The sequence below is a fragment of the Eriocheir sinensis genome, unplaced genomic scaffold (genome assembly GCF_024679095.1).
Source record: "Eriocheir sinensis breed Jianghai 21 unplaced genomic scaffold, ASM2467909v1 Scaffold805, whole genome shotgun sequence".
Taxonomy (NCBI): domain Eukaryota; kingdom Metazoa; phylum Arthropoda; class Malacostraca; order Decapoda; family Varunidae; genus Eriocheir; species Eriocheir sinensis.
In genome coordinates, this window is record NW_026112171.1 from 58,322 (window position 1) to 82,911 (window position 24,590).

The 24,590-nt window shown below is 39.0% G+C and overlaps 2 protein-coding genes across 3 annotated transcripts; one reads left to right on the plus strand and one right to left on the minus strand.

Moving 5' to 3' along the window:
- Positions 1-1,386: 1,386 nt before the first annotated feature.
- On the plus strand, positions 1,387-16,202 carry LOC126994494 (protein disulfide-isomerase TMX3-like). Of its 2 annotated transcripts, XM_050853811.1 has the most exons (13): positions 1,387-1,495; positions 3,679-3,767; positions 3,921-4,084; positions 4,460-4,646; positions 5,137-5,214; positions 5,574-5,640; positions 6,028-6,155; positions 6,605-6,675; positions 7,184-7,207; positions 10,413-10,466; positions 10,797-10,989; positions 12,074-12,260; positions 13,128-16,202. In XM_050853811.1, exons 1-13 carry the CDS (start codon positions 1,462-1,464, stop codon positions 13,151-13,153), a joined length of 1,302 nt encoding a protein of 433 aa, XP_050709768.1. In that variant the 5' UTR covers positions 1,387-1,461; the 3' UTR covers positions 13,154-16,202. The 2 variants fall into 2 exon arrangements, with proteins under 2 accessions (XP_050709768.1, XP_050709769.1); XM_050853812.1 differs by lacking the exon at positions 7,184-7,207 and having other exon boundaries at positions 1,390-1,495.
- LOC126994495 (28S ribosomal protein S17, mitochondrial-like) lies at positions 15,442-21,776 on the minus strand. Its single transcript, XM_050853813.1, has 5 exons — positions 21,581-21,776; positions 18,915-18,991; positions 17,104-17,220; positions 16,191-16,311; positions 15,442-15,567 (listed from the first exon to the last, which is right to left on the minus strand). The coding sequence occupies exons 1-5, from the start codon at positions 21,695-21,697 to the stop codon at positions 15,499-15,501; spliced, it is 501 nt and encodes a 166-aa protein (XP_050709770.1). The 5' UTR covers positions 21,698-21,776; the 3' UTR covers positions 15,442-15,498.
- Between the last annotated feature and the right edge of the window lie 2,814 nt (positions 21,777-24,590).

The following is a 24,590-nucleotide window of genomic DNA, read 5'->3' on the forward strand; positions in this document are numbered from 1 at the left end:
AATACACAGTTCTCTTTTACCACAGATAACTTAGAAGGGTTAACTGGAATTGACTTTGTGAAAAGCTGGAGAATATCCTAAATGTTCCGAGTTTTCACACAATGGCAGAGTTTGTGGAACACAGTGGAGGGGAGACTGAAGAGATGAGGTTTCATCAACATTTACTATTAAACTTTCTTGACATGAATTTGCTGGGAACTTGCATGGCAGTCGATGCTCAGCTCACCCAGCTGATCACTTTCGGTAAAGGCAAAGTTGAGCGCACATGTCACGCTGCCCGTGGCATCGGTGATCATCTGTCTTTTTGGACCTTGGGTCTGTATAGGCCCCCGGGACACAGTGACATACAGGTTACCATGGGTTCCCTGCCCCTACCCCTTAGCGGTCATTTTGAAAGGGAAGATAAGGTGAGCTGAGCGCCGACTCTCAGGCTGGGTTCGAACCCGGGCCCGCGGATTCGTAGCCAGATGTGCTAATCCCTGCACCTTGGAGGCGATATATATATATATATCTATATATATAGATATATATATATATATATATATATATATATATATATATATATATATATATATATATATATATATATATACACACACACACACACACACTGGCAGCGGGTCGGGAGGGTGCTTGATGGCGAGTGCGAGCCCAGCTCGTGATCATACCGTGGGTGAATTACATACACATATACATACATACATACATACATACATAGGTAAAGGTAAAGTTGGGGGCATACGCTGTAGCAGCGCGTGACCTCGGTGCTCATCTCCGTAACATTGGCCTCCTTGAGCCTGTGGTGGGAGGGAGCACCGGGACACAGGGTCAGTGTGACATCCGGGTTACCACAGTTTACCTTCCCCAGGTTTCCCCAGGTACCCATTTATCGACCCTCCAGAGAGGGAGGATGAACAGCTGGGTGAGCTGCACGCCGACTGCCCGGGCCGGGATTCGAACCCGGGGCCGCGCGGAGTAGAAGCCAGAGGGCGGATTCATCAAACCACTTACGAGACCCGTTGATGGTAAGTCTTCTGCTAACTCTATCATCTAGGAACGCTCTTGACCTTAAAAAGCGACTCCAATGGCAATGAAAGAAGTGTCGACCAGGCCTGTGCTTCATTCATTGTCATCGAAGCAGCTTAAACACAAGGATCGCTCATAGAGGACAGATTTACTAAAAGACTTATCAACGACCGGTCTTGTAGTGGCTTAATGAATCCGGCCCCAGGCACGCTGGCCACTAGACCACGCAGGCGTAATACATACATAGACTATACATACATACTTACATACGTATCTGTATAGATGACTTGTATCATACATATATTTCTTCGTAAAAGTTATGACGTTAATAAAATATAAGTCAGCCATCGATCCGTCCCGTTGGCGGGACGGGCCTTGGCCGCGGCCGTCCCGTCGTGGCGTCGTCGTCTGTCGGCAGCAGCAGAAGACAACAACATGGAGGTGCTGCGCTTCCTCGCCGCGCTCTCCAGTGAGTAATTCCTCGGCCCCTGACGCGGCGGCCTCTTTGTGAGCACACAACATGCGGGAGGCCGTAAGGCGCGGGTGTGGCGCCCTGCAGCACCCGCTGGGGGGCAGAAGCGGCACAAAGGGGCTTGCGAGGGATTACCTGTCAGGGAGGGAGGATCGATGGGCGGCGTGACACACAGGTGACACTGCAGCCCCTGGGCGGCGGCGGGGGTTATTTAATGATCTAACAGACTGTTCGTGCTCCAGGCGTGGGGACGAGCAGGAAACGAAATCACTGGTTAATCTCAAGTACACAGGAATAGCTGTCACGGCGCACGGATTGTTGGCACACCAGGAATGCACTTCCCCCCCCCCCACCCTACCCAGGCTCAAGGCCAGTGGTGCGGAGATGAGCACGGCGGCCACGCGCATCTCATAGCGTATTCTCCCATCTCTACCTTTACCGTACAGGAATGCAACGAGTGAGCAAGTGGATCATGTATACTATTATGGTGAATGTCTGGACTGGTGCCGTGTTGAGGTGGTCGGGAAGCTGATAATAAAGTAGATATTCAGTAGCTTTCAGGCCATAATTAGGTAATCATGCATATGTTTAGAACAATACTGACCATACGAGGAAATGAGAACACAGAAATTGAAGGGTGAAACATTCATTACTTGAATCATGGCAGTTTCAGCCTGTCTTTGCGTCTGCTTTTGGATATTATATAGGACGATTGAGTGTACCGCCATACACTTATTAGTTACATGTTTTCCCTAAATCTTGCGTCAATGTGCAGTGCTGTGTTTCCTCATGTCTGGAAAATTAGTTTTGTTTTGGTTGATTAATATAATGGGTGGTTGACCCCCCATATGAGGCTCAGGTTTCATTTGGTTAGATTAAAATAAATGCGGTGTTGAGGGGGCCTCCTAAGTTAGGTTACAATTGCTAGGTATAATTAATTTCAATAAGTGCTTGCGATTTTGCTGCTACACCTTGAGCAAGTGTATAGCGGTGGTGAGCCGCTTTTATTGGGTCCTTTTATTTTAGCCAGCTAGACAGCTGCACAGGCGCTGCCCAGGCCTCCAGTATTTTTACCATACTATTTTATCCTGGATGGCAGATGTGCTGATATCTTCACTTACTTATCTGAAGTTAGGACTGATAACTGAGCTAACTGTATGTTATCTACGCATTGTTTAGGTTGGGTAAAGTTGACATATAAATGATCATATTATCAGTTTTCTTCTCTTCCCTTCAACTTCAGGTTCTTAATCTTGTTCAAATCTCTGTTAGAAATGTGACTACCCATGGGATGCTATTATTCATGTATTTACATATGAGTTAGGATGGTAATACTTTACTTGGAAGGATATTTCCTTAGATTTATTTTTAGGAATTGAGTGAGAGGGCCGTGCTTGAGCAGTGTAACCGCTGTAATAAAGTATGTACCTGAGAAAGTTATAATGTAGACAACAGCTAAAAAAAAAAAAAAAAAAAAAAACTAGGATGTAGAGAGTACTTCAGTTTGTGGTTTTATTATTGAACATCTCATTCCAGATGTTTGAAATTATTTTTGGCAGTAATTTGTATTCTGGCTCTACCTATTGCACTGTGGTTGATGATAATAATAATGATAAGAATAGGTAGTAATAATAATACATAATAATGTTATTATTAATAGTAATGTGTCATATTTATGGAGAAGCCCTACCATGTAATACACTGGACAAAGATACTTTGAGAAGCCTTAGAGGTACAGTACTAAGAGAAGGGCAGTTATGGAATGTAGGGGGATGAACATGTACATATAAGGAAAAAAAAAGTAATGAAATCCCCCTGAGCTAGATAGCTAAGATCATGTAGCTTGTTGTTGGGTTACAAAACAGTGCTGCCTCTCTCAACAAGTATCCCCAGTGAGCTGTGATTGAACTTACAACCTCTCGGTCATCAGCCAAGCACCAAACCCACTGAACCATCCGACCCCTGTGTAGACAAGAAGGATAGGTAATTCAAATATTATCTCCATCGATCTGCCATCTTTAGAGAGCAAATAAAAATAAGTATAAATCCATTGATGATGCAGATGAGTTACTACTGTACACTTTTTTCTCTCATCACATCATTCTGTTATGGGAAGGAAGTCATATAGATAATGTAGCTTCAGACATGATTTATTGTTTTTTTTATTAACTTCTTTGCAGTCCTGCAGTGTGGCACAGCGGTGACCAAGGTGCTGGAGCTGAGCGACAGGTTTTTGGAGCTCCGGGGAGAGTCGACATGGCTGGTCATGGTTGGTTGAGGAACTTGTCTGATATCTTCATTAATTAGGGAGTTGGTTGTTGGCATGGGTTACTTGTGGATCTTATAATGTACACATTCATGTATTCACACACACTCACACACACATTATGCAGGTAGTAAGACCAAGAATGACATTTTTCAGTTTTATGCTCCATGGTGCGGCCATTGCAAAAAGCTGGAGCCTATCTGGAACCACGTGGCTCATGCTCTGTATGGCACCGAGATCCGTGTTGGCCGAGTGGACTGCACTCGCTTCACTGCTGTGGCCACCGAATTCGCTGTGAAGGGTTTCCCCACCATCATGTAGTGAGTCTTGCTGCCCATGTTGAGTGTGTGTATGTACCAAGTTGTGCCTGATATATATATATATATATATATATATATATATATATATATATATATATATATATATATATATATATATATATATATATATATATATATATATATATATATATATATATATATATATATATATATATATATATATATATATATATATATATATATATATATATGATCAAGTTCCTTGTCATCATTAGCATTATGGATTGTTCATTTTGTCATTCTGAACCATCTAGCATGATTATATTCAAATAATACAGCTTTGTTTATAAGTGTGCATAAATAATTATGTAAAACGTATAGAAATTGTGAATCTGCTATTTTTTTCTGTTACAGCATTCAAGGGGACAGACGTCATACATTCCGGGGGGACCGCACCAATGAAGACATTGTAGGATTTGCAGTAAGAATGGCAGCACCGCCTGTTCAGCACCTGGCTAGTCAACATGATCTGATAGGCCTCACTGAGCGACCTGGCCACCTCTTCTTCCTCTATGCTGGCATCCAGGAGGGGCCTTTGTGGGTTAGTTTGAATTTTACTTTGGAAATTGTAACCTCATTGCCCCTCACTCTCATAGCTAGTTTGGGAGAGGTGTTTGTCGATGGTGCTAGGTACCCTACTCTCATAAATTTCATTCAGAACCAAAGTTACAAAGCCACAGAATTTGATCTGCAGTTGCCTGTCAGAGACCTGGTAGGAAGAAAATTTGGCTGATGAAGTAACATATGTTCATATTCCACCAAATACTTACTATTTTTACTGATGTCAAAGGGTTGAAGATAACTCATGAATCACCCATAAGATTGACTGTGACTTAAGACAAACACAGAGAGATAGCATGAGCAAAGTGTGCAAGAAAAGGTTTTTTTGTCTTTTAGAACCATTTCAAGACTACCTGCACAATACAATGGCAAGAGAGCTCCCACTTACTGATATTTCCCTTTTATATTGAATTGATAGCATTTTAGTCAAAAGGTAATAATATATTCAAGATTTTTTCCTCCACTTCCAGGACTTGTACAAAGAATATGCAGAAAACATGCGAGCCTTCCATTACTTTTACAGCATTGGGGCTGATTGTATGGTCGAGGTAAGAAGGGGGGTGACTTTTCCTGTTTGATTGTATGGCTGAGGTAAGAAGGGGGTGACTTTTCCTGTTTGATTGTATGGCTGAGGTAAGAAGGGGGTGACTTTTCCTGTTTGATTGTATGGCTGAGGTAAAAAGGGGGGTGACTTTTCCTGTTTGATTGTATGGCTGAGGTAAGAAGGGGGTGACTTCTCCTGTTTGATTGTATGGCTGAGGTAAGAAGGGGGGTGACTTTTCCTGTTTGATTGTATGGCTGAGGTAAGAAGGGAGGTGACTTTTCCTGTTTGATTGTTGGGTATTCACACTGTATGTATAATTTTTGAGACATGGTGGTGCTTAAAAATAGCTTTCTCATATTTCAGAATTTTAAGCTTGAATCCAATCCAGCAGTGATGGTCTTTAAGGATAACAAGCACTTCTATTATCCAAGTAAGAATTTTACTTTGTGTCTGTTCACTGTTTCTCTCCATGACCTTTTTAAGTCAACAAATACTGTAATTGATATGCAGGATGGAAGGGAATTCAGATTATTTTTTATTTTTTTATTTTAATTTTTTTCATTTTCAAGTAATCAGGAAATTGTTATCAGTTAGGTTATATTGCCTCAGCAGCTCATATCAAGTATTTATTATATATAGGTTCTTCAAAATTAAAGGAAATCTATCTAGAAGCTGTCCTGAAGCGAAGTTTGGTGACATAATAAGTATATAAAGATGCATTTCAAATGGAAGTGTTTCAGTATTGTAAAAATGTGACCACCAAACAGGCTGCATGATATTGATGGGTTAGGTGTGTAACTGCAGTTATTTTGAACAGTGCCAGAAGACTGGGAGGTAGCAGAGAACCACAGTGTGATAAATGAAACCCTGGGAGAGTGGCTCAACCATGAACGATTCCTAACCTACACCAAGATTACCCATGGTATCCTTCCTCAACTCTGGAAGGTTTGTGCTCCACCCACCTCATAGTTTTTTTTATCATTGTATTAAATGACAAATTGGAAACCTAATGCATGATGGGCTAGGATGCAAAACTGTCATTGATTTGGACTGAGTGTTAGCACTAAAAAGACATACAAAAGGATGAACTTTATTTTGTAAGCACACTTCTCGGATACACTGATTCACTAATTGCTGGAAGGTTAGTACATTTGAATAGAAATTAGAAAACATGTCATGATATTATTTTATGGACATATTTATTATTTATGGCAGCGGTGCCTAGGGTTTTCAACAATCCAATGCCCTGTTTCCCTCTTGGAATTAGCATTTCACTTACCTTGCTGGCTGCCAGCAGTCCCTTGGTGGGTGGACAAAAAAGGGCTGTGAGCAAAGTGGGTCTTCATTTTTCATTGGGAAGATAGATACATATACTCTTGTACTCTCATCCTTAGATTAAGAAGTACCTGGCGATCACAGTGGTCAAGGAGAACAAGATTGGCAGCATCACCACGGATGAAGACACGTGAGTTTGTCTCGTTATCACGCTTCCTAAAGCTTCCCTCAGCCTATATATATTTCACAGCAGTCTCACCCACCTCCCTCCTTCTCTTCCCTTCTTCACAACAATCATAACCTTACTCCTTGCTAAATCGTAATTCCTAAAATATTAAAATAAACATATAAAACATTTGATTCTGTTTGAAGTATTTGTTTCTTTTTCTGTTCACTTGCTCGTGGCTCTGCTGATGAGTGGTTATTGTTTTAGGGTTTTATTTAATTACTCTTTGGTTATAGCTTTTATTTCTTGGTTTACGAATAGTAGCACAAGAGTGTCACAGTTGAGTTCATGATGTTTTTAGGTGTGTTAAGATAATGTTGCTAGAATTCATATGGAGTCAGTGCATTACGTTTTATTTATTTTCTTGTGTATGCGAGAAGTGGTAAGAAGGGATGGAGATAAAACTAATTAAATGTGGTGTTGAATTTGTGTGAGGCCAGGTGTTAATTGTGGTGTCCCCCTCCCATGCCAGCCAGGACTATGTTGATGGCTACAAGTAAGTGTCCTTCACCCACTCCCACCCCCAGACATGTCATACACACACACACACACAGTCATTGGCAGATGGGTCATAGTTTTTTTTTTTTTTTTTTTTACTCAGGTGTGGTGACGGACACCTGCCAGGTCATGAGGCCACAGGTGTATGCATGACCCCCCACACAGGTGTTGCCCATACTTGTATGTCACCCTGGTACAGAGAAAGAGTATGACCCAGGTGTTGCATTGTCCTTTTTTGTGTGTGTTGTTTCGGCACACACACACACACACACACACTGAAAATTGGAAAAAAAAACAAAAAAAAAACATTCCTTCATCCCTCCCAGTAGCAAAATTACGTAGATTCTTGCAGTCGGTTAGTTGAATTTACTTTCCCTTCTAAATAGAGTATTTTAATTTGCATGTTTGTCTGTTGTCTTTCTGTCTGTAATGGGAGATTATATATAAGTGTAATCCATAAAGCTCAAGATAAAGATGGAAATTGAAACCTGTCCAGTGTGACAAAGACCAGCTAATGTCATCTGTTAAACATCATCAGCATCAGCTCATCCCTCACCACTTCTGTATGTAATGTAGTTCCTTGTGCTTAGCAGTGTTGGTAACTTCTGATCATGATGAGATGTTTTGTTTATTTCAACTAAAAGCATACAAAGAAAAATTTATGGATAGTATGTTAGTAAAACTTTGGCTTAGGCACATATCTGTTAACCTGGTACCTGCGGGGATCATATTTCTTAAAGGCCCCTCTAAGCGAGAAAAATGAGAAAAAAAATCATCACTCACGCAAACCATTTCATAATATACATTAACGCATTTGTGATCAGTTTATGCATCATCTCTTTTTTGGGGAGCTTATATCTTGGCAAAAATTTGGCCCGTCGCTGGTACACGGTAAAGCCACAAATTTGGCCCATCGCTGCTACCGGGTTAACTCACAGTGCTAATTATTGTTCATGTTTTTTATTTACCCAACTCTCATGTTTATTCCATTCCATTAAAATTATAATTTAATTCAGCTTCATTTAACTGTGAGATAATTTGTCTGATGTAGTAAGCCATTTTCTTATTCATTCCATCCCATCCTTTACCATTGGCCCAAAAGAGAAAGTTTCTTATTATAATTTCAACACATTCTAAATCAAGTTTGATAGAAAACTGTACTGTTTGACTCCCATAGAATATTAAAGCTGTATGGTAAAAATTTACAGACGCAAGTAGATGTCCCAGACAGTGCTCTGATGTCATGTGATCATGCAGGTGAGGTACTTACCCCCCACCCACCTGTCTGCTCATCCACTTAACATTTTTGCACTCTTCCCTTAAAAATATAAAAGGGGAAAAAGGAAATCAAGGAAAGAGCATCTTATAAGTTCCGTATGTTTTGGTGTATAAGACGCACCTTGGTATGTGATGCAGCCAACTTATCCAGGCTAATTTTAATGATTTTTTTATTCATATAGTTTTATTTTATGCAGTTTCTGTGAGGTTACCTTATTAACAGAGAAAAGTAATTGTGACTGTAGACAGGAAACCTGTATCAAGAGAGCAGGAGGCAGGGATCCAGACTGACTTGGGGAATCTGAGGAGTTCTGAATCAGAGGTGGTAATGGTCCCCAAGATTTAGTTCTGCACATCTACCTGGATCATTGGTCTGCCGCTCCTCTTCAGCTGATATAAGTAAACAAAGATGGATTTTGACACTGACATGAAAAATAACTGCTACACACACCACACCACTACTACACTTTACAGCACTACTTTGCTGCTACACACACCCTTACACCATTGTTTTGCTGCTACAGGCACCAGTACACCACTCCCACATCATTGAAAACACCACTATCCCACACAGTATGCTACTACATACACCATCACACCCTACCAATACCTTGCTGCTAGTTAGGTGGTGTGTGTGGTGGAGTGGTGGTGCACTACAGTGTATTAGGGGTGTAGTGCAGTGTGTGTAGTAAAGTATTAATCTGTGTCAGCCTTGGAACCCATCTTTGTTTATTATTGGAAGCAGCTGCGCCATTTGTCTCTGGCTTACAAGCACTGGCAACCTAGAGCAGGCTGTGCACCACCTTCTGGCCCATAAAGCTTACGGCACCATTTTTATGCACTTCAGAGCATCTCTGAGCATAAAGTTGCAGCTCATTTTCCAAAGTGAAGATGCCCTTTGCCACACTACAGCCTGATGAGTCAGGCAAGGAGTTTACTTAGGGTTCTGACAACCTGGAGGGTAGGAAAAAAAAAAAAAAAAAATGGTGTATAAGATGCAGGCGGCTTTTGAGACTCCATTTCATATATATAAAAAAAAGTGCATCTTACACACTAAAAAATATGGTATTTATTTAACTTTTTAAGTCACAGACCTATCTTCTTTCTCTATGGGAAAGAAGTACACTGACCAAGACCGAGACAAAGAAGTATTAACACTGAGTGGTTTGAATGTATTCATGTCTTGTTTTTTTCTGGAAGCGTAATCATCCTCTCTCTTTGTGGCATTCCTCTTCTGGTACAAAGCAGCTTTTTCACCATCTTGGTTTACATGTACTTGTGAGCTACTGTTATGTAGATAGGCCTCACAATTTAAGCTGTAAAAGAATTTTAATATACTAAAACTAATACTCTTTACTACCATACTGAATTATTATTATATATATATATATATATATATATATATATATATATATATATATATATATATATATATATATATATATATATATATATATATATATATATATATATATATATATATATATATATATATATATATATATATATATATATATATATATATATATATATATATATATATATATATATATATATATATATATATATATATATATATATATTACCCATCTCTTATTATTTTATGCCTGCTTAGTGTCCACAGTGGGGTGTCCATGTCTAAAGACCCTTTCAGTTTTCCTGTCCATGCATGAGAAGAAATTTCTGAACAACATGAATAATTTATTTATTAACACTGAATTCAGGTGTTATTTCATATTTAGATATTTTTGTCGAGAAGTAGCCATTACCTGTAGAGACAACCTGGTCTTTATTTATAAGGGACCAGTATATTAATTATGGGCATGTAGTAATGAACATATTTTTGTTTATTATCAAAATATAATCAGCTTCAATACCCATCAGAAGATGGTACGGTGTGTGGGTGACAATGTCTGTTTTGACAGGTTCCGAGATATGGTGGAAGAAGTGATCGTCAATAACCGTGACAAATACCACAAGTAAGTTTTCAGGGTCTGCAGGTTGAATGAAGGCATGTGAAATGGTCAACTATTTCTGTCCTGTCAGGAGTGAAATCAGACCCCATCTCTTCTTTCCATTGCTATTTGACATTAACCTATAAAGTTAATCTATACTCATTCAAGTAGAATATGTTATATCTATATTGTACTGTATTCTGAAATTATATCAGTAGAGTAACTATATATGGCATATCTATTTTGTAAATTATCATTAGTGTGTTACTCATAAAAGTCCATATATCAGCTTTCTATAGGTTATAGGAGTATCTGAGTAATTTAAACTAATTGAAAATGTGTGTGTGTGAGCAGATATTTCCAGTTTGGGTGGACTGGGACTCCAGACTTGGCCAACAGCATTGCCATGGAGAGGCTGCCTCTGCCATCTCTCTTAGTGGTGAATGCCACCACCATGCAGCACCATCTGCCTGAAGATCCACCCCACCACCTTACTCCACAGGCCATCCAGATATTTCTTGACTCCATAATCGCCACCTCAGCTCCGGTCAGTATTTAACTCAACACTTTTGTGAATCTATTTCTTCAGCATTACAAACTTCATTGTAATTCTTTACCTTCATTCTCTATGAGATTTTGTTATCCTGTTGTGACTGTGTAACTTTTCTCCTTTTCTGTTGAATGTCACAATGTTAGGCAGCATTGCATTTGAGAGGCACAGCCAGTATTAAGCCAAGAACAGTGCAGCCACTACTAGTACTGAGGCTGTGGAGGGGCGGGTGGAATGTGCGCAGCCAATAAAATGTTTCTTTTAGTATTTTCATGACAAGTTTCTCTCAGAAAGAAGCCTAAACCAACGGAAGGTATTCTGGGAACATTAAATTGCTCAATAAGAATTAATGTTGAAATGTTATTTTTCTTTAAAAATTATATTTGTTTATACATGTTTATTTACAATATTTAGCTTGATTGTTTTTAGTTAAGGCATTGAAATTTAATCTAATTTTGTTTCAATATTTGTTTGTTTTCATTATAGTTATCCCATTTGATTACTTGTTCAGTAAAACCTTAATTTGGCATAAATTTGGTGAAGGCTTTACTGCATTATTGAATTGCTGACGTATGGTGCTTCTCCCCCTCCCCCTCCTCATCAGAAAACACTTACCATGTTTGCATACAAGAGTAAGTTGTAATCCAAGCATAGGGAGAACCTTTGCATAGAATATAGACCTATTTGGGGGACTCATTATGATTTCTATTCATAAGTGAGTAAACATTATGCAAACTTTGAAGGGGTTGAAAACCCTTTATTCTTTGTGGTGTGTGAGTTAATCCCCTCACACCAAGAACTGGTGGTATAGATCATTGTCACCTCTGAAAGTGTTGGAAGTTTAAGATGACTGATGATGAGGGTTAACCATAACTGCGGCTGGTTTCTTCAGTCAAAGAATGATTTTTTTTCATTCAAATTTGAATTTTTGCATTTTTCATCATTAGAATAATTAGATTATCAATTGACTCTTGAAGTTCCTTTAGGAGAAATAAGGAAATTTTTTAAGGGCAATAATTTTAACAACATTCTCAGCATATTCCTGTCCTCACCATTAATCACACTCCATTATGGTTCCAAGGCTTATGGGGGAGACTCGTGGCCAGTGAGAGTCTACCGGATGTACTACAATGCACGTACATCCCTTGAGGACATGTGGCAGGGGAACCCAGTATTGACGGCAGTGCTCTTTGGCCTTCCACTTGGCTTCCTCTCTCTCATCTGCTACTCCATCTGGTGTTCAGATATCTTGGATGCTGATGAGGATGGTAAGCTGTTGATTCTTTTACTTTATACACTTTCTCTGGTGTGTATGTGTACCGTTTTGTTCACTTACATGACTTAGATGGTTAATGATGGTATTTATTCACTAACTTTTTGCTCAAATTTTTATGTTTATATATGAAAAGCTAGAAGGAGAATGAGTGATTGGGCAAGCGAGCTAGCAAATGTGTGTGCGAGTACTTACTTGGTTGTGATATACATGGAATGAGCTGTGCTCGTGGGGTCCTGTCTCTGAATCTCAATCATTTAAACATATCTCCAAAATCAGTATATGAATTAGACAACTTCTTTGTTCAGGCTTTTCCACTGATCTATGCATCTATTAGGAGAGCTAAGAAAGTGCCACTGGAAACAGTGAGTGCAAAATCATGGCTTCAGAAGAGAGGCTATCCATTCTCTGATTCACTGTGCTAACGGTAGCATTGTTGTCATCAGAGTTTGGGCACGAGCAAAGAGCAGCACACCTCCCCATACACACTTAAACTAGGCTTGTGCAGTGCTGGAACTGCACCCCAAGCTAGGTAGTTAAAAACCATATAGCCCTGCTAGGGCTACCTCTCTCACCAAGAAGCCACAGTGAGCCAGGATTGAACTCCCAGCCTGTCAATCACAAGCTGAACAATATACCCACGGATCCACCCAGCCTCCATTTTACAGTATTATCAGAATTTATAAAAATTCTCAAAATAAACCACTAACATGGAGAGTTGTAGGAAACTAAGCCACATAAAGTGACAGGTTTTGTACCTTGGCTTTATCTAGGGCTGCAAAATAATTTGTTTAGCTGTAAAAATATCACACTACCATAATCAACAATGATTGTAATCACTAGAATGTCACTTTGTTTACAGAAGAGCATCATGAGAAGAAGGAATGATGGACCTGCAGGAAAATCAGGATTTCACTGTGGTACAGGAAGCCTGCTGGCTGTAGGTATCTGGCTGAAAGGAATGTAAGCAAGCAAGCATGGTTTGGGTGTTACTGGTTGAAAGTGTAAATGGGGGAAGTGCAATTGTTAAAAGCAAGTGAGTTGTGTGCAGCACATGTTTGTCAGTGGATATGTTAGATGAGGGATATTTTCATCACAAATTAATAAGATGTTAGGTGTACCATATCCTCCCTAATTGTGAATGATTTAAATTACTAACTATTTATTGTAGTATAAAGATTCTCATTTTATTGTTTACATGACAAGTATGTATGGTGTTATATATACAGATTGGGATCACTACACATAACAAGTATTACAGTAATTTGAGGTGTATGAATCCTTGTGGTATGGGAAGAAGCCACATAGCTGGTTACAGTAACTAACTCTATATGTTAACTATTCCCTCACCTCATGATCACCATGATCATAATTATCCCCTAGCAGTAGATAGCGAGTGCTTAAGTTTATGTCTGAAGATTCATCATTCATCTTCACACTAATCACTCCATGTCAAAGAGCTTGTATTTTTTGCTGTTATTAAGATAAAGAAAAATATATAAACTGGATGGAAGTAATGCTTAATAGTTAAAACAAATGTATCCCACATCTGTGCAACCAAAGAGAAAAGTAGTATTTGCTTCACTGTATATAATTTCTTGTAATTGAGTGAATGTGCATGAATGTATGTAAGCATGACAAGCTGTCACTAACACATGGGAAAAAATGGATGACAATTTCACCCTCTCTATTTTAAAACCATACTTCTCATTACTTTGTTAGCAAGTGCCAACAAATCATGAGAAGCAGATAAGCACACTACAACTTTGCCAACAATCATTTACACATCAAATGGAATAGAAACATATAACCATGATATTTCTGTATTCATGAGCATTTTTCCATTGTATATGAAAATTTTTTGTGGCAAATAAGTGAGGATTTTAAATTATCTGAAGAGGAAGTTCTGGAAAGCTAGGGTCTCACAGCTAGAACAAATTATTTTAAATCACCAAAAGCTGAAATAGAACGAGTTTCTAAAGCTTGTAATGCCAATGAGACATTTATCTCATCAGGTGTTGATTATGGAACTTAGATAAAATAAGGTACTTTTCTTATGTTTACCAGTATTCTAGATTAATAGCATACTTTATGTAATGTTGATATTTAGTATTTTTTCCCCAATTTATGGCTTTCATTCCCATGCACTCCCTATTAAATGTGACATCATCCTGTGGTGTGCTGGCTTTTCTTCACTTTACAGAGGATATATTAAAATGAAAGAATGTGTGCATGTACTGGTATGTATTTTCCTGTTGTATCATAAAGTATAGTACCTCTTTGTGTTGTTGGGGCCATGTAATGTATATTGAGAAATAACCATAATTTGCAAAATGCAACTCATGGTTTTGTGCACAGTAAAAGTCCTATGTATTGTGTTCTGCTGCTTCCTGCCAAAGCTGCTCAGTCAAGTTTACTTTTGTGCCATCATGTCTGAGCTGGGACACTTTCACTTATTTAGTTTGTGTCATTGATGGGACTCAGCAGTTGATTGTTCAATTCCTAATCAGTTTCTTATAGCATCATGCTATCTCAATTATTTACTTAAGGGGTGTGAGAATAATTTGAGAAGTGGTGCTATGTTCCCCATAGTGGTTTTCCACTGACTGGTACCATGTGTAATAACTGATACAAGGATCTACTTTGTATGTCCAAATATATTCCAAGGAATAAATGAGTAGGTAATTTATGACTTTTCAGTGAACAGTATATGAAGCAGAAGTAACCTTAATTGTGGATATCAAAACAGTAAGTAACTAAACGTATGTCCAAGCAATAATTTGGCAATGTATATTCTCACATTTTTCTTTGACTAGATATCCGAGCTCTTTTGTAGCTAAGAGTTTGTGGCACCTTTGAAAAAGATAAACATGCATGCTTATCATGGAGGAATGGGAAAGTAGCACCTGTGGTTGGCAGTGACTGAATGATTGATTACCGGGAAAGTAGCACCTGTGGTTGGCAGTGACTGGATGATTGATTACCATTACCACTAGACTTGATTTCATAGTGTTGCTGTTCAATTGGAAGTATAGCATTGTTATTTTTACAACATAATGAATATTGCAACACTGGTTTTTGTTGGGCTAACTGAAATGTTAAAGAAGGATTTGTTGTTGTCTAATCCTGTATACATATAGATTTGCATGATGAGGATCTCCATTAAAATAAAGCAGAATTATTGCTAAATTTACTATACAAATTACATTTCTTTATAATAAAAAGAGCACCACCTAACTTGCAGCAGGATCATTATGTAGTGGGTGGCCTGGCTCAAACTCGTGCCACTTCTGGTAGCCAACCTGGGAAAAAAAAAGCACTCATTTTTATCTATGGTACTGATGGCCATCAATAAGTGTTGCAGAACCCAAGAAGTTATTTCAATCCTTCACAGCTGACAATTATAAAACAAACATGACTGCAGTCATCCAACACTTGGCAAAAAAAAAATGGATGATGATAAACAGAAGCTCAATGCTATCAACCCTTCAACAACAGCCATCATCTATTTAATCAAATCCTGTCTGCATGGCATACTGACTCATGCTGGCATCTCACACCCTACCTAGCTATATTTCACACCCTCTAGCATGACTGTTAAACAACATATCATTATTTGGATTTCACCAATGCTCAGCAAGCTAAAACAAGTGTCGGCTACATTATGAATAAACAAGAAAAAATAGCAGCTTTATTTTACATTGCTTCAAGAACACTATGAAAACTGGTTGTTGTTTAAGGGTTAATATTGTACTATGAGAAGCTGTAAGTCACTAATACCAATAAGCTAGAAGGAAATGTAAGTCACAATGTATGAATGCTTTAGCAGAGTGGTAAGTTTTTCAAAGAGCTTTAAAAACATGATTTATATTGTAATGAAATGTGTGTCCTGATAAATACAGTAATATGAAGGAAATAAACTCACCTTATGTGTGAAGTCTGTTTTGCCTTCCTGCCAACCTCTGTCTGGTGCTTTTGCGTACTTGAAGCCACCACTCCCGTCCTCCGCCACACCAAACATTTCATTCCGTTGCTCCACGTGGTCCCTGAATATGTAAGGCAACGTTAAAATCTGACAAACTAGATGATCTGAGTAAATAATCACGTATCAATCAAAGTTCTTGTTACCACAGAATGAAACAAAAAAAATTACTCTGAACAGGCATCATGTTCATCTTATCACAGCTAAATCTGTTGTGGCACAGTAATACACATGCATAATTATTCTTAAACTGAATGCATTTGGAAGCAATATTATTTGAACTTTTTTACACTCTCCCTAAAACAAGTGTCAAATTAAGTATGGAAATCTTTCATTTTGGTGGCTAAACTATTGTATCCTCTCAGGGATTCCGTGTCCCTGCCCACAGCTTGCAGTCAGCCCTGAATGGGATTGGTTGGCAAGGGGTCTGCAACCTCTACCTGAAAAACAATAACCTAGCAAAGAATTATATAATAGGAGAGTCCAGAGTCAAGGCTCTTTCTGCAACCCTGACCCAGTGCTGGTAGGGGGCACAACAGCTCCCTCAGTGTTCCTGCAGCAGCTCTTTTGGGCAACCCTTTACTGGAAGCAGCAATAATACTTCAAGAAAACCTTCACCAACGGTAAGATGTAGCAGAAGTGACACTGGCCACACTCATATAACTACAACGTCTCTTTTGTTTACATACACTAGATCTTCGAACACTTCCCATACCTTGGAAGTGTAGAATGTGGGAAGGTAATATCAAGAAGTCGTATGGCTGATTAACTTTGCCTGTGGTGTTATGGACATTTTCCAAGTAATGACAAACAAAACCTTTCAGTGCCCTTTAAATGAACAGATGCTGATGCTTACCTATACTGCCCAACTACAACCTTCTTGCCAGTGATGGGATCCGTTATATCTCCAAACGCGTAAACCTTTTTGACCAATGAGTGAGTAATTAATACAGTAACTTTCTCTGGCATCTCCCTGTGGAAAAAAATGGACATGTTAATTGTATTCACCAGAGACCTTTGGATATGCAGAAATATGGAACTAAATAAGTCATCTTTGAAAAAAAAGTTGTCAGAGTAAACAGATGACAGGAAACCAAAAGCTGCAAATGATCACAACACATAAAAATGAGAGAAGATTACTGTAACCAAATCAAGTCTGGTTCATGATAAATAATGATGATGATAATAATAATAATTTTATTTCACCCAGCGGCATATATATATATATATATATATATATATATATATATATATATATATATATATATATATATATATATATATATATATATATATATATATATATATAAAACAGGACAAGTAAATGAACGAGATTAACTGAGATACATATACGCTTAAATAATTGACAGCTCAATTATATACGTATGTGTGTGCAAGGCACACTTATGCACAGTCACTCTACAGGAACAGAAGGCACAGCCACTCACGCCGCATATATCCACATACATAGGCCGAGCTCTGTCTGGCGAAGGTGATGATGGAGTTCCCAGATTGTTCCACTCTACTCCTCATACTGTACGCGGCATAGCGACGCAGCACAGCCAGATAGTTCATCCCATGCCCGGTGAAGGCCAGGAATGAGCTAGTCCATCTAGGAAGCCCTAGAAGCAGCTTGAGGATGTCATTATGACAAACCCTCAGACAGATCATGGAGGCAGCCCTATACAGCAACCACAACGAGTTGCAGTAGAGAGAGTAGCAGTGGCTCCTGAATAACTCCAACTTCACCTCCGTGCTGCAGAAGGAGAATTTCCTCAGCAGCATGTTGCCGATGACTGTGAGCTTGGTGGTCTGCTTCTTGATGTCATCATCATCGGTCCTTTCCCCGGTGATGGCATGGGCCAGGTATGTGAATCTACCACCAAATGTAAGGGCACTCCCACTTAGCCAACCTGATGTCTGGTAGTCCACCCTGAAGTGTGAAGTGTGGTTTTATACCAACTGCTGGTGCTTTATCACTGACTGGACAGCAACAACCAAGAAAATTACATATGACAGCACCAATGTTGCAGTGTTAGATGCTCAATAATTATTCCAAAATACAAAAATCACATCAGCTTTAGATAATTTGATTTATCCTTAAAAAGAAAACTGTATTTAACACTTAATAAAAACAAAACATTTACATTTTTCTTTACCCAATAAGTAAACTATTATGCAGTGATAAGTTTACCATGGTGGGTTGGAAAGGGTGTGTAGATACCAGGTATGTATTACAAAAAATTATCAAGTTACCCCTACAATGTGCCATTTTCACGATCTAAGTAGGTGCTATATGGCGCCATTTGTAACTGCATCCAAACTTTACTGAAGAGTCCTATCTCCTGTATATAGTCTCCTTGGCAGTAATCCTTCGTCATGAATTTACGGCACCGGCAAATACACTAGCACACTAGACAATGCCTTGAAGGGTTGCCTCCAATTTTACCTCATGTCTGCACAAAGTCCCAGACCATTAATTAATTTCAGTTAATTTCCATTGCATAACTAGAGAGCAGTTCCAACTCGTAATAAAATAAACTTTGCTAAGTTTACCACTGGGAGAAATTAGGAATAATATTCATATGTTTAAAAAATACATACATGAACTTTAAAACTAGTAGTTTATCATGTGTCTATAGTACTGATGATGAAAGTATTACTCACTTGATCAACACAATGTCACCAGTCTTACACACTCCTTCTGGGTCATGTGCAAAATAATTTGTGTGCTTTCGAAAATACTGCAAAGAGAAAATAATAAGATTAGTAATATTTATCATAAATATTATTGGATTGAGCAGATATAACATCATTCTATCATCACTGTTTGGTAAGTACTTCGGAGGTACACACACACACACAAATGCACGCACAGAATGGATTTTTTTCCCCCTTTTATCTGAGCCTTGTTAACCCTTATACTCCTCGAGGCAAAAAAGTGGCCCAACCGGCAGACTCCATAAGGCCAGAATTGTGGCTCAGTTAAATTCTCCAAGTCATCACCGAGCCTGATGTTTGTTTTGGTCCTAGTCCACGTGTCGTGCATCCACTCCTGCTATTGGCTCATCACGTCCACCAGTTGATGCAGCCAACCAATCACAGGATAGCTTATAATTAAGCGATAAAGACAGTAGTGTGGGCGCCATATTTTACGCGGCTGTCCGTGCGTTCATGGAATCCTTTGTATTTTATCATATTTTGGAGATTTAGAGTTGAAATAACTTATAATTATACATCTCTACAGATACACGAGTGTTTCAGGGATAATATTTATAGATATTGAAGACATGACAATACTGCACTGTTTTGTTTCACGCAAGATATATCGTTTACTGTTTCATGTTATTGGCTAGAGCTAATGATTTATTTTACATTTTTTTGTGTGTTTCTCCATTATCAGTTTTTACATTTCTATTCATGTCATCACAAAACAGAGATTCTAAGCTTTCACTTGGTATATAATTGTCTATGTTCTGTTTATTAAAGAATGCATTTTAACATAAGCAAAAAACATATGTGTGTCTGGGTCACTGCCTCCACTGTTAATCTACACATCCAGAATCAGTGTTTACATTTTTAACACAGAGCATAAGGGTTAAAAAGTTCTACAACTTAAAAGCTAAAGTCTGTTGTATGAATTTGATCATTGAATACCTCTACTGAAAACATCAATCAGATTATAAATATCTTAACCCTCTCACACACGATGACGCATTTCGCGTCATCAAAGGGTAAAAGGTCCTGGCGCACGATGACGCGAAACGCGTCATAAAAGTTAAAAAAATTGATTAAAAGTTAAGCTTTCGGTGAAAGTGCGTCAAATTTGGGAGCGTCATTTGTTGGGATAAGTTTCTTAATGGTAACATATGGCAACCTTTCTAAGGAGCATATGTAGTGCGGCGACTATGCCTGATGAACGAGCCTCCCATAACCCACTTAGCCAGTGGGGTACTCTCCCGTCACGCTGGTCGCGGGTTCAGTCCCAGGCAGCCAGTGAATACCTTGATCTTGATTAATTTCTCGTGTGTTTCGATACACGCAGAGGACACGTTGGGAAATAGAGGAAATAGAAAAATGAAGCTCCTGAGGCATGACACATAGATGAGGAGCTTTCAGCGATTTTTATTTGTTAGCCTACTCTGACAGGAGAGAAAAAAAATAGTTTTCTCGGTGTAACTCGGGAACTAATAGGCGTATGAGATATTTCAGGATACAATAAGAATCCTCACTAAATTCCACTTCGAAACATATATTCGGCTAAAAAAGTTGGCCCACAAAATTTCAAGCTAGCGAGTGGGGAAGAGTTGGTACTTCGGATTTATTGTCTACAATACTCTATACGGAGACTTTAAACAAGTTTGTATTTTTTAAATATATATATATATATATATATATATATATATATATATATATATATATATATATATATATATATATATATATATATATATATATATATTAGTGCATGTTCTAGTACAAGTCTTTATAAAGCCATTGATACCAAATTTATTGGGGTCCGATATATCTGTAAAAGTAAAATACGTCTGGGAATGTAGAGTATCACAGCGGCAAAAAAAGTCTGGTCGAGCCTGAGAAATGTATGATGAGTGGAACATAAACTTATTGGAAACTTACGGTGCGCGAGAGGGTTAAAAGTCTTTTTTTCCCCAATTCACAACATGTTGAAAAAAAGTATTATCATTTAAAAAGGGTAGCCTACTAATTTTTAAACACTGACTGCTTATTTCTGGACAAAATATTATGATTTTTATTATGGAGACAGTATTTTTTTCCAGAAATCACTAAATGAATGACTTTTCAGTGCCTGAGGTGCACCTGCCGCTCCCCTGCTTCCAACAGTTAACACCGACCTGCGTAGTGGACCACCCCCGCCACCACCCTGTCCAGTCTTACGCTGCATATTTTCGCCGGCCCACACTGTCAAATAAACTTAACTAACCTAACGTAACCTACCTAACAGAGAGGCTTCGCCCCCCTCAACCCCCTTAATGGATTTTTTCACCCCCCTCAACCCCCTTAATGGATTTTTTCACCCCCCTCAACCCCCTTAATGGATTTTTTCACCCCCCTCAACCCCATTAATGAATTTTTTTACCCCCCTCAACCCCGTTAATGAATTTTTTCGCCCCCCTCAACCCCCTTAATAGATTTTTAAGAGGGAGCCTGGCCTGACAACACCTGACGCCTGGCAGGTGTCCACAGCCGTGCGGCCAGGGTGTGCCCGTAAGTATGACATTTCGGCGGATTCACTTTTTAGGGCTGATGTCGACTCCACCAATTCTACCTCCGTGCCGAGGGCGCACACTCACCATGTTGAGATTATCGTCGAACTTTAGCCGCTTCACCCTCACTTTGGCGGCGTTGGGAGTCTTGTGGGCTATACACTGGCCGATGAGGAGGGCGCCGCGCTGGACTGAGGACGCCATGGTGGGAGGCGGTCAAGAAAATGTACGAAGATCTACAGCGCCAGGCCGGTGTGTTTACTGCGCTTGATCTTGATGTCACAGGCGGCTAAGATTTCTCGGTTTCTCCCAAGGAGACTTTGGTGATTGATTGATTGATAGTTTTTCTCCCCACATTCATATTCATAACAGCCTATCACATTAAGTGACATGGTATATATATATATATATATATATATATATATATATATATATATATATATATATATATATATATATATATATATATATATATATATATATATATATATTTATAATTAAGTACATACTTAAGTACATAACGCAGTCCAGTCAAAATGACTCTATGCTGCGCTCACTTGGTGATCCTCGAAGTGTTGACAGTGGGTTGGCTGTGGTGGCGGCTTGGCGGGGTCATATTTAAATGCTAATCTCTTCCAATGGTTATCCAGACGATTTTGAAAGAAATCAGCGATCTGGCCTCAGCAACCTCAGCTGGGAGATTATTCCATAGTGGGACTGTTCTGTAGTAAAAACTGTTCCGCTGCACTCCATAGACACCATCAACAGGGCGATGTTGGTAGATTTGTCTTGAATGACGACGGCTGGGTCTGTCCAGGGGTCTGAAGGTTGCTGGGAGTAACTCCTTTTTGTATTGGTTGAGATGTTTCCACAGTTCTATCATGTCCCCTCTACAGCGTCTGTATTTCAATGTTGGCATGTCCAGAAATTTAAGTCGATCTGAGTAGTCGAGGTGCTGGAGACCATCCACCTGTTGGGTCGCTCTTTTTTGGACGTGTTCAATTTTGTCTGCCAAACTCTTGTATCTTGGTGACCATACAGCTTGTGCGTATTCCAGGTGGCTTCGGACAAAGGCTGGGTATAGGAGTTTGAACATATCTGGACTCAAGTATGAGAAGACCCGTCGGATAAGACCCATCATGGAGTTGGCAGTTTTAATTTGGTTAAGGATGTGTTGTTCAAATTTCAAGGCTGAGTCAACTAGTACACCCAGGTCTTTCTCCTCATCAACATGTTCAAGTACCTCTCCATATATTTGGTACTGCTGATGTGTATATACAATATTCTCAAGGGCTCCCACAGACATTACTTTGCACTTTGATGGATTGAAACACAGTAGCCAGTCGTCAGACCAGCTCTGCATCATGTCTAGGTCACGCTGAAGCTCATATGCATCCTCAGATTTTGTTATTGGTCGTAGAATTTTTGTGTCATCAGCAAACATATAAGTATCTGATTTTAATGAGATTGGCAAATCGTTTATGTATATAACAAATAATGTTGGGCCCAGGACACTACCCTGGGGGATGCCGCTCAACACTCCAGATCTGGAAGACTTTTCACCATTGACAACAACTGTTTGAAACCTTCCAATAAGAAATTTCTCAATCCATGCAAGGGTCCTCCCCTGTATGCCATAACTCTCGAGCTTTGCTAACAGACGTCTGTGAGGGACAGTATCAAAAGCTTTGGCGTAGTCCAGGTATACTACATCCATTATACCACCCTTAGCTACTACTTCAGCACAGTGGTTAATATAATGTAAAAGCTGCAAAGTAGTAGACCTTCCATGTAGGAAACCGTACTGTTGTGGAGATAGGGCATCGTTGGAAGAGAGGTGGTCTAGTAATGCTTCACATATAAAGGACTCGAGGATTTTACAAAGAACTGATGTAAGGCTTATAGGTCGATAATTGGCTGCCAGTTTCTTGGAGCCTTTCTTAAAGATGGGCGTAACTGTAGCTTCTTTCCAATCCGACGGCAGTTCTCCCGTATCGATGCTTTTGCGGAATAGAATAGTAATAGGTCCAGCAATATGGTCAGCAATTTCCAAGAGGATGCGCGGGTGTATTTCATCTGGCCCACAGCTTTTGCTGATGTTTATGTCTCTTAACTTTTTTAGTACACTGGATTTTTGGATAACAGGTTCACTAATAAGATTATCTATTTGAACAGGTGGCCTGGGTGTGGGTCCAATGGTTTCCTTGGTAAAGACAGAAATAAACTGTTTTTGGAGAATCTCGGCTTTCTCATTATCAGTATGGCACAGGGAGTTAGGATTATTTGGGTCACCTAAAAGAGGTGCCACACCCGATCTTGTCTTCAGTTTGTGTTTAGAATATTTCCAGAATAGTTTAGGTTGATTCTTAGATTGTTCTGCAATACCCTTTTCGTGGTCACGTTTGGCCTTGCGACATGATTGTTGACACTGGTTTCTTAGTCGTACATACTGAAGTCTAAATTGTTCGGCGTCTTCCCGATATCGATGTGCATTCCAAGAACGATATGCTGTATTCTTTTTCTTGATCAGGTCTCTCAGTTCTTGGGATATAGGAAATTCATACCTCCATTTGTTGTTGTTTCCAATTGTAGCTGTTGGGACAAACTCATCTCTAAGCTCTAGAATTTTTTGTTTTAAATTAGTCCAGGTATCTTCCATGTTAAGATTGTTGACTATCTCCTCAAAGTTAAGCAGCCATTCTGACCCTGCAAGAGAAGCTCTCATCCCGTCGTAGTCCCCATTGTTGTACTTATAATATAATTTCACCTTATTATTGGTACGGTCACAATAGCAGTGATACTTAAATACCAGTAATTTATGGTCACTCGCCCCAAGGGGTGCATGATACACAATGTCTGACACCATATTTTGTTCATTGGTAAGGATTAGATCCAGAATTGAAGGAGTGTTCGTTCCTCTCGCTCTGGTAGGTTGGTCTACGTGCTGGTAGAGAATATATATATATATATATATATATATATATATATATATATATATATATATATATATATATATATATATATATATATAGTTATTCATATTCTGTGGGTGTGAGCAGCGTTGCCAAATTATCGTATCCACCGTTGTATTTACCGT

Bases quoted from the DNA above. Each gene is read 5' to 3' on its own strand.
- LOC126994494 (XM_050853811.1), top strand. From the start codon at position 1,462: ATGGAGGTGCTGCGCTTCCTCGCCGCGCTCTCCA. The intron at 4,647-5,136 runs GTTAGTTTGAAT...CTCCACTTCCAG, and splicing joins TCCAGGAGGGGCCTTTGTGG to GACTTGTACAAAGAATATGC. The intron at 10,990-12,073 runs GTCAGTATTTAA...TATGGTTCCAAG, and splicing joins TAATCGCCACCTCAGCTCCG to GCTTATGGGGGAGACTCGTG.
- LOC126994495 (XM_050853813.1), bottom strand. From the start codon at position 21,697: ATGGCGTCCTCAGTCCAGCGCGGCGCCCTCCTCATCGGCCAGTGTATA. The intron at 18,992-21,580 runs GTGAGTGTGCGC...TTCTCTTTGCAG, and splicing joins TCGACGATAATCTCAACATG to TATTTTCGAAAGCACACAAA. The intron at 15,568-16,190 runs GTGAGTTTATTT...TTTTTTTCCCAG, and splicing joins AAACAGACTTCACACATAAG to GTTGGCTACCAGAAGTGGCA.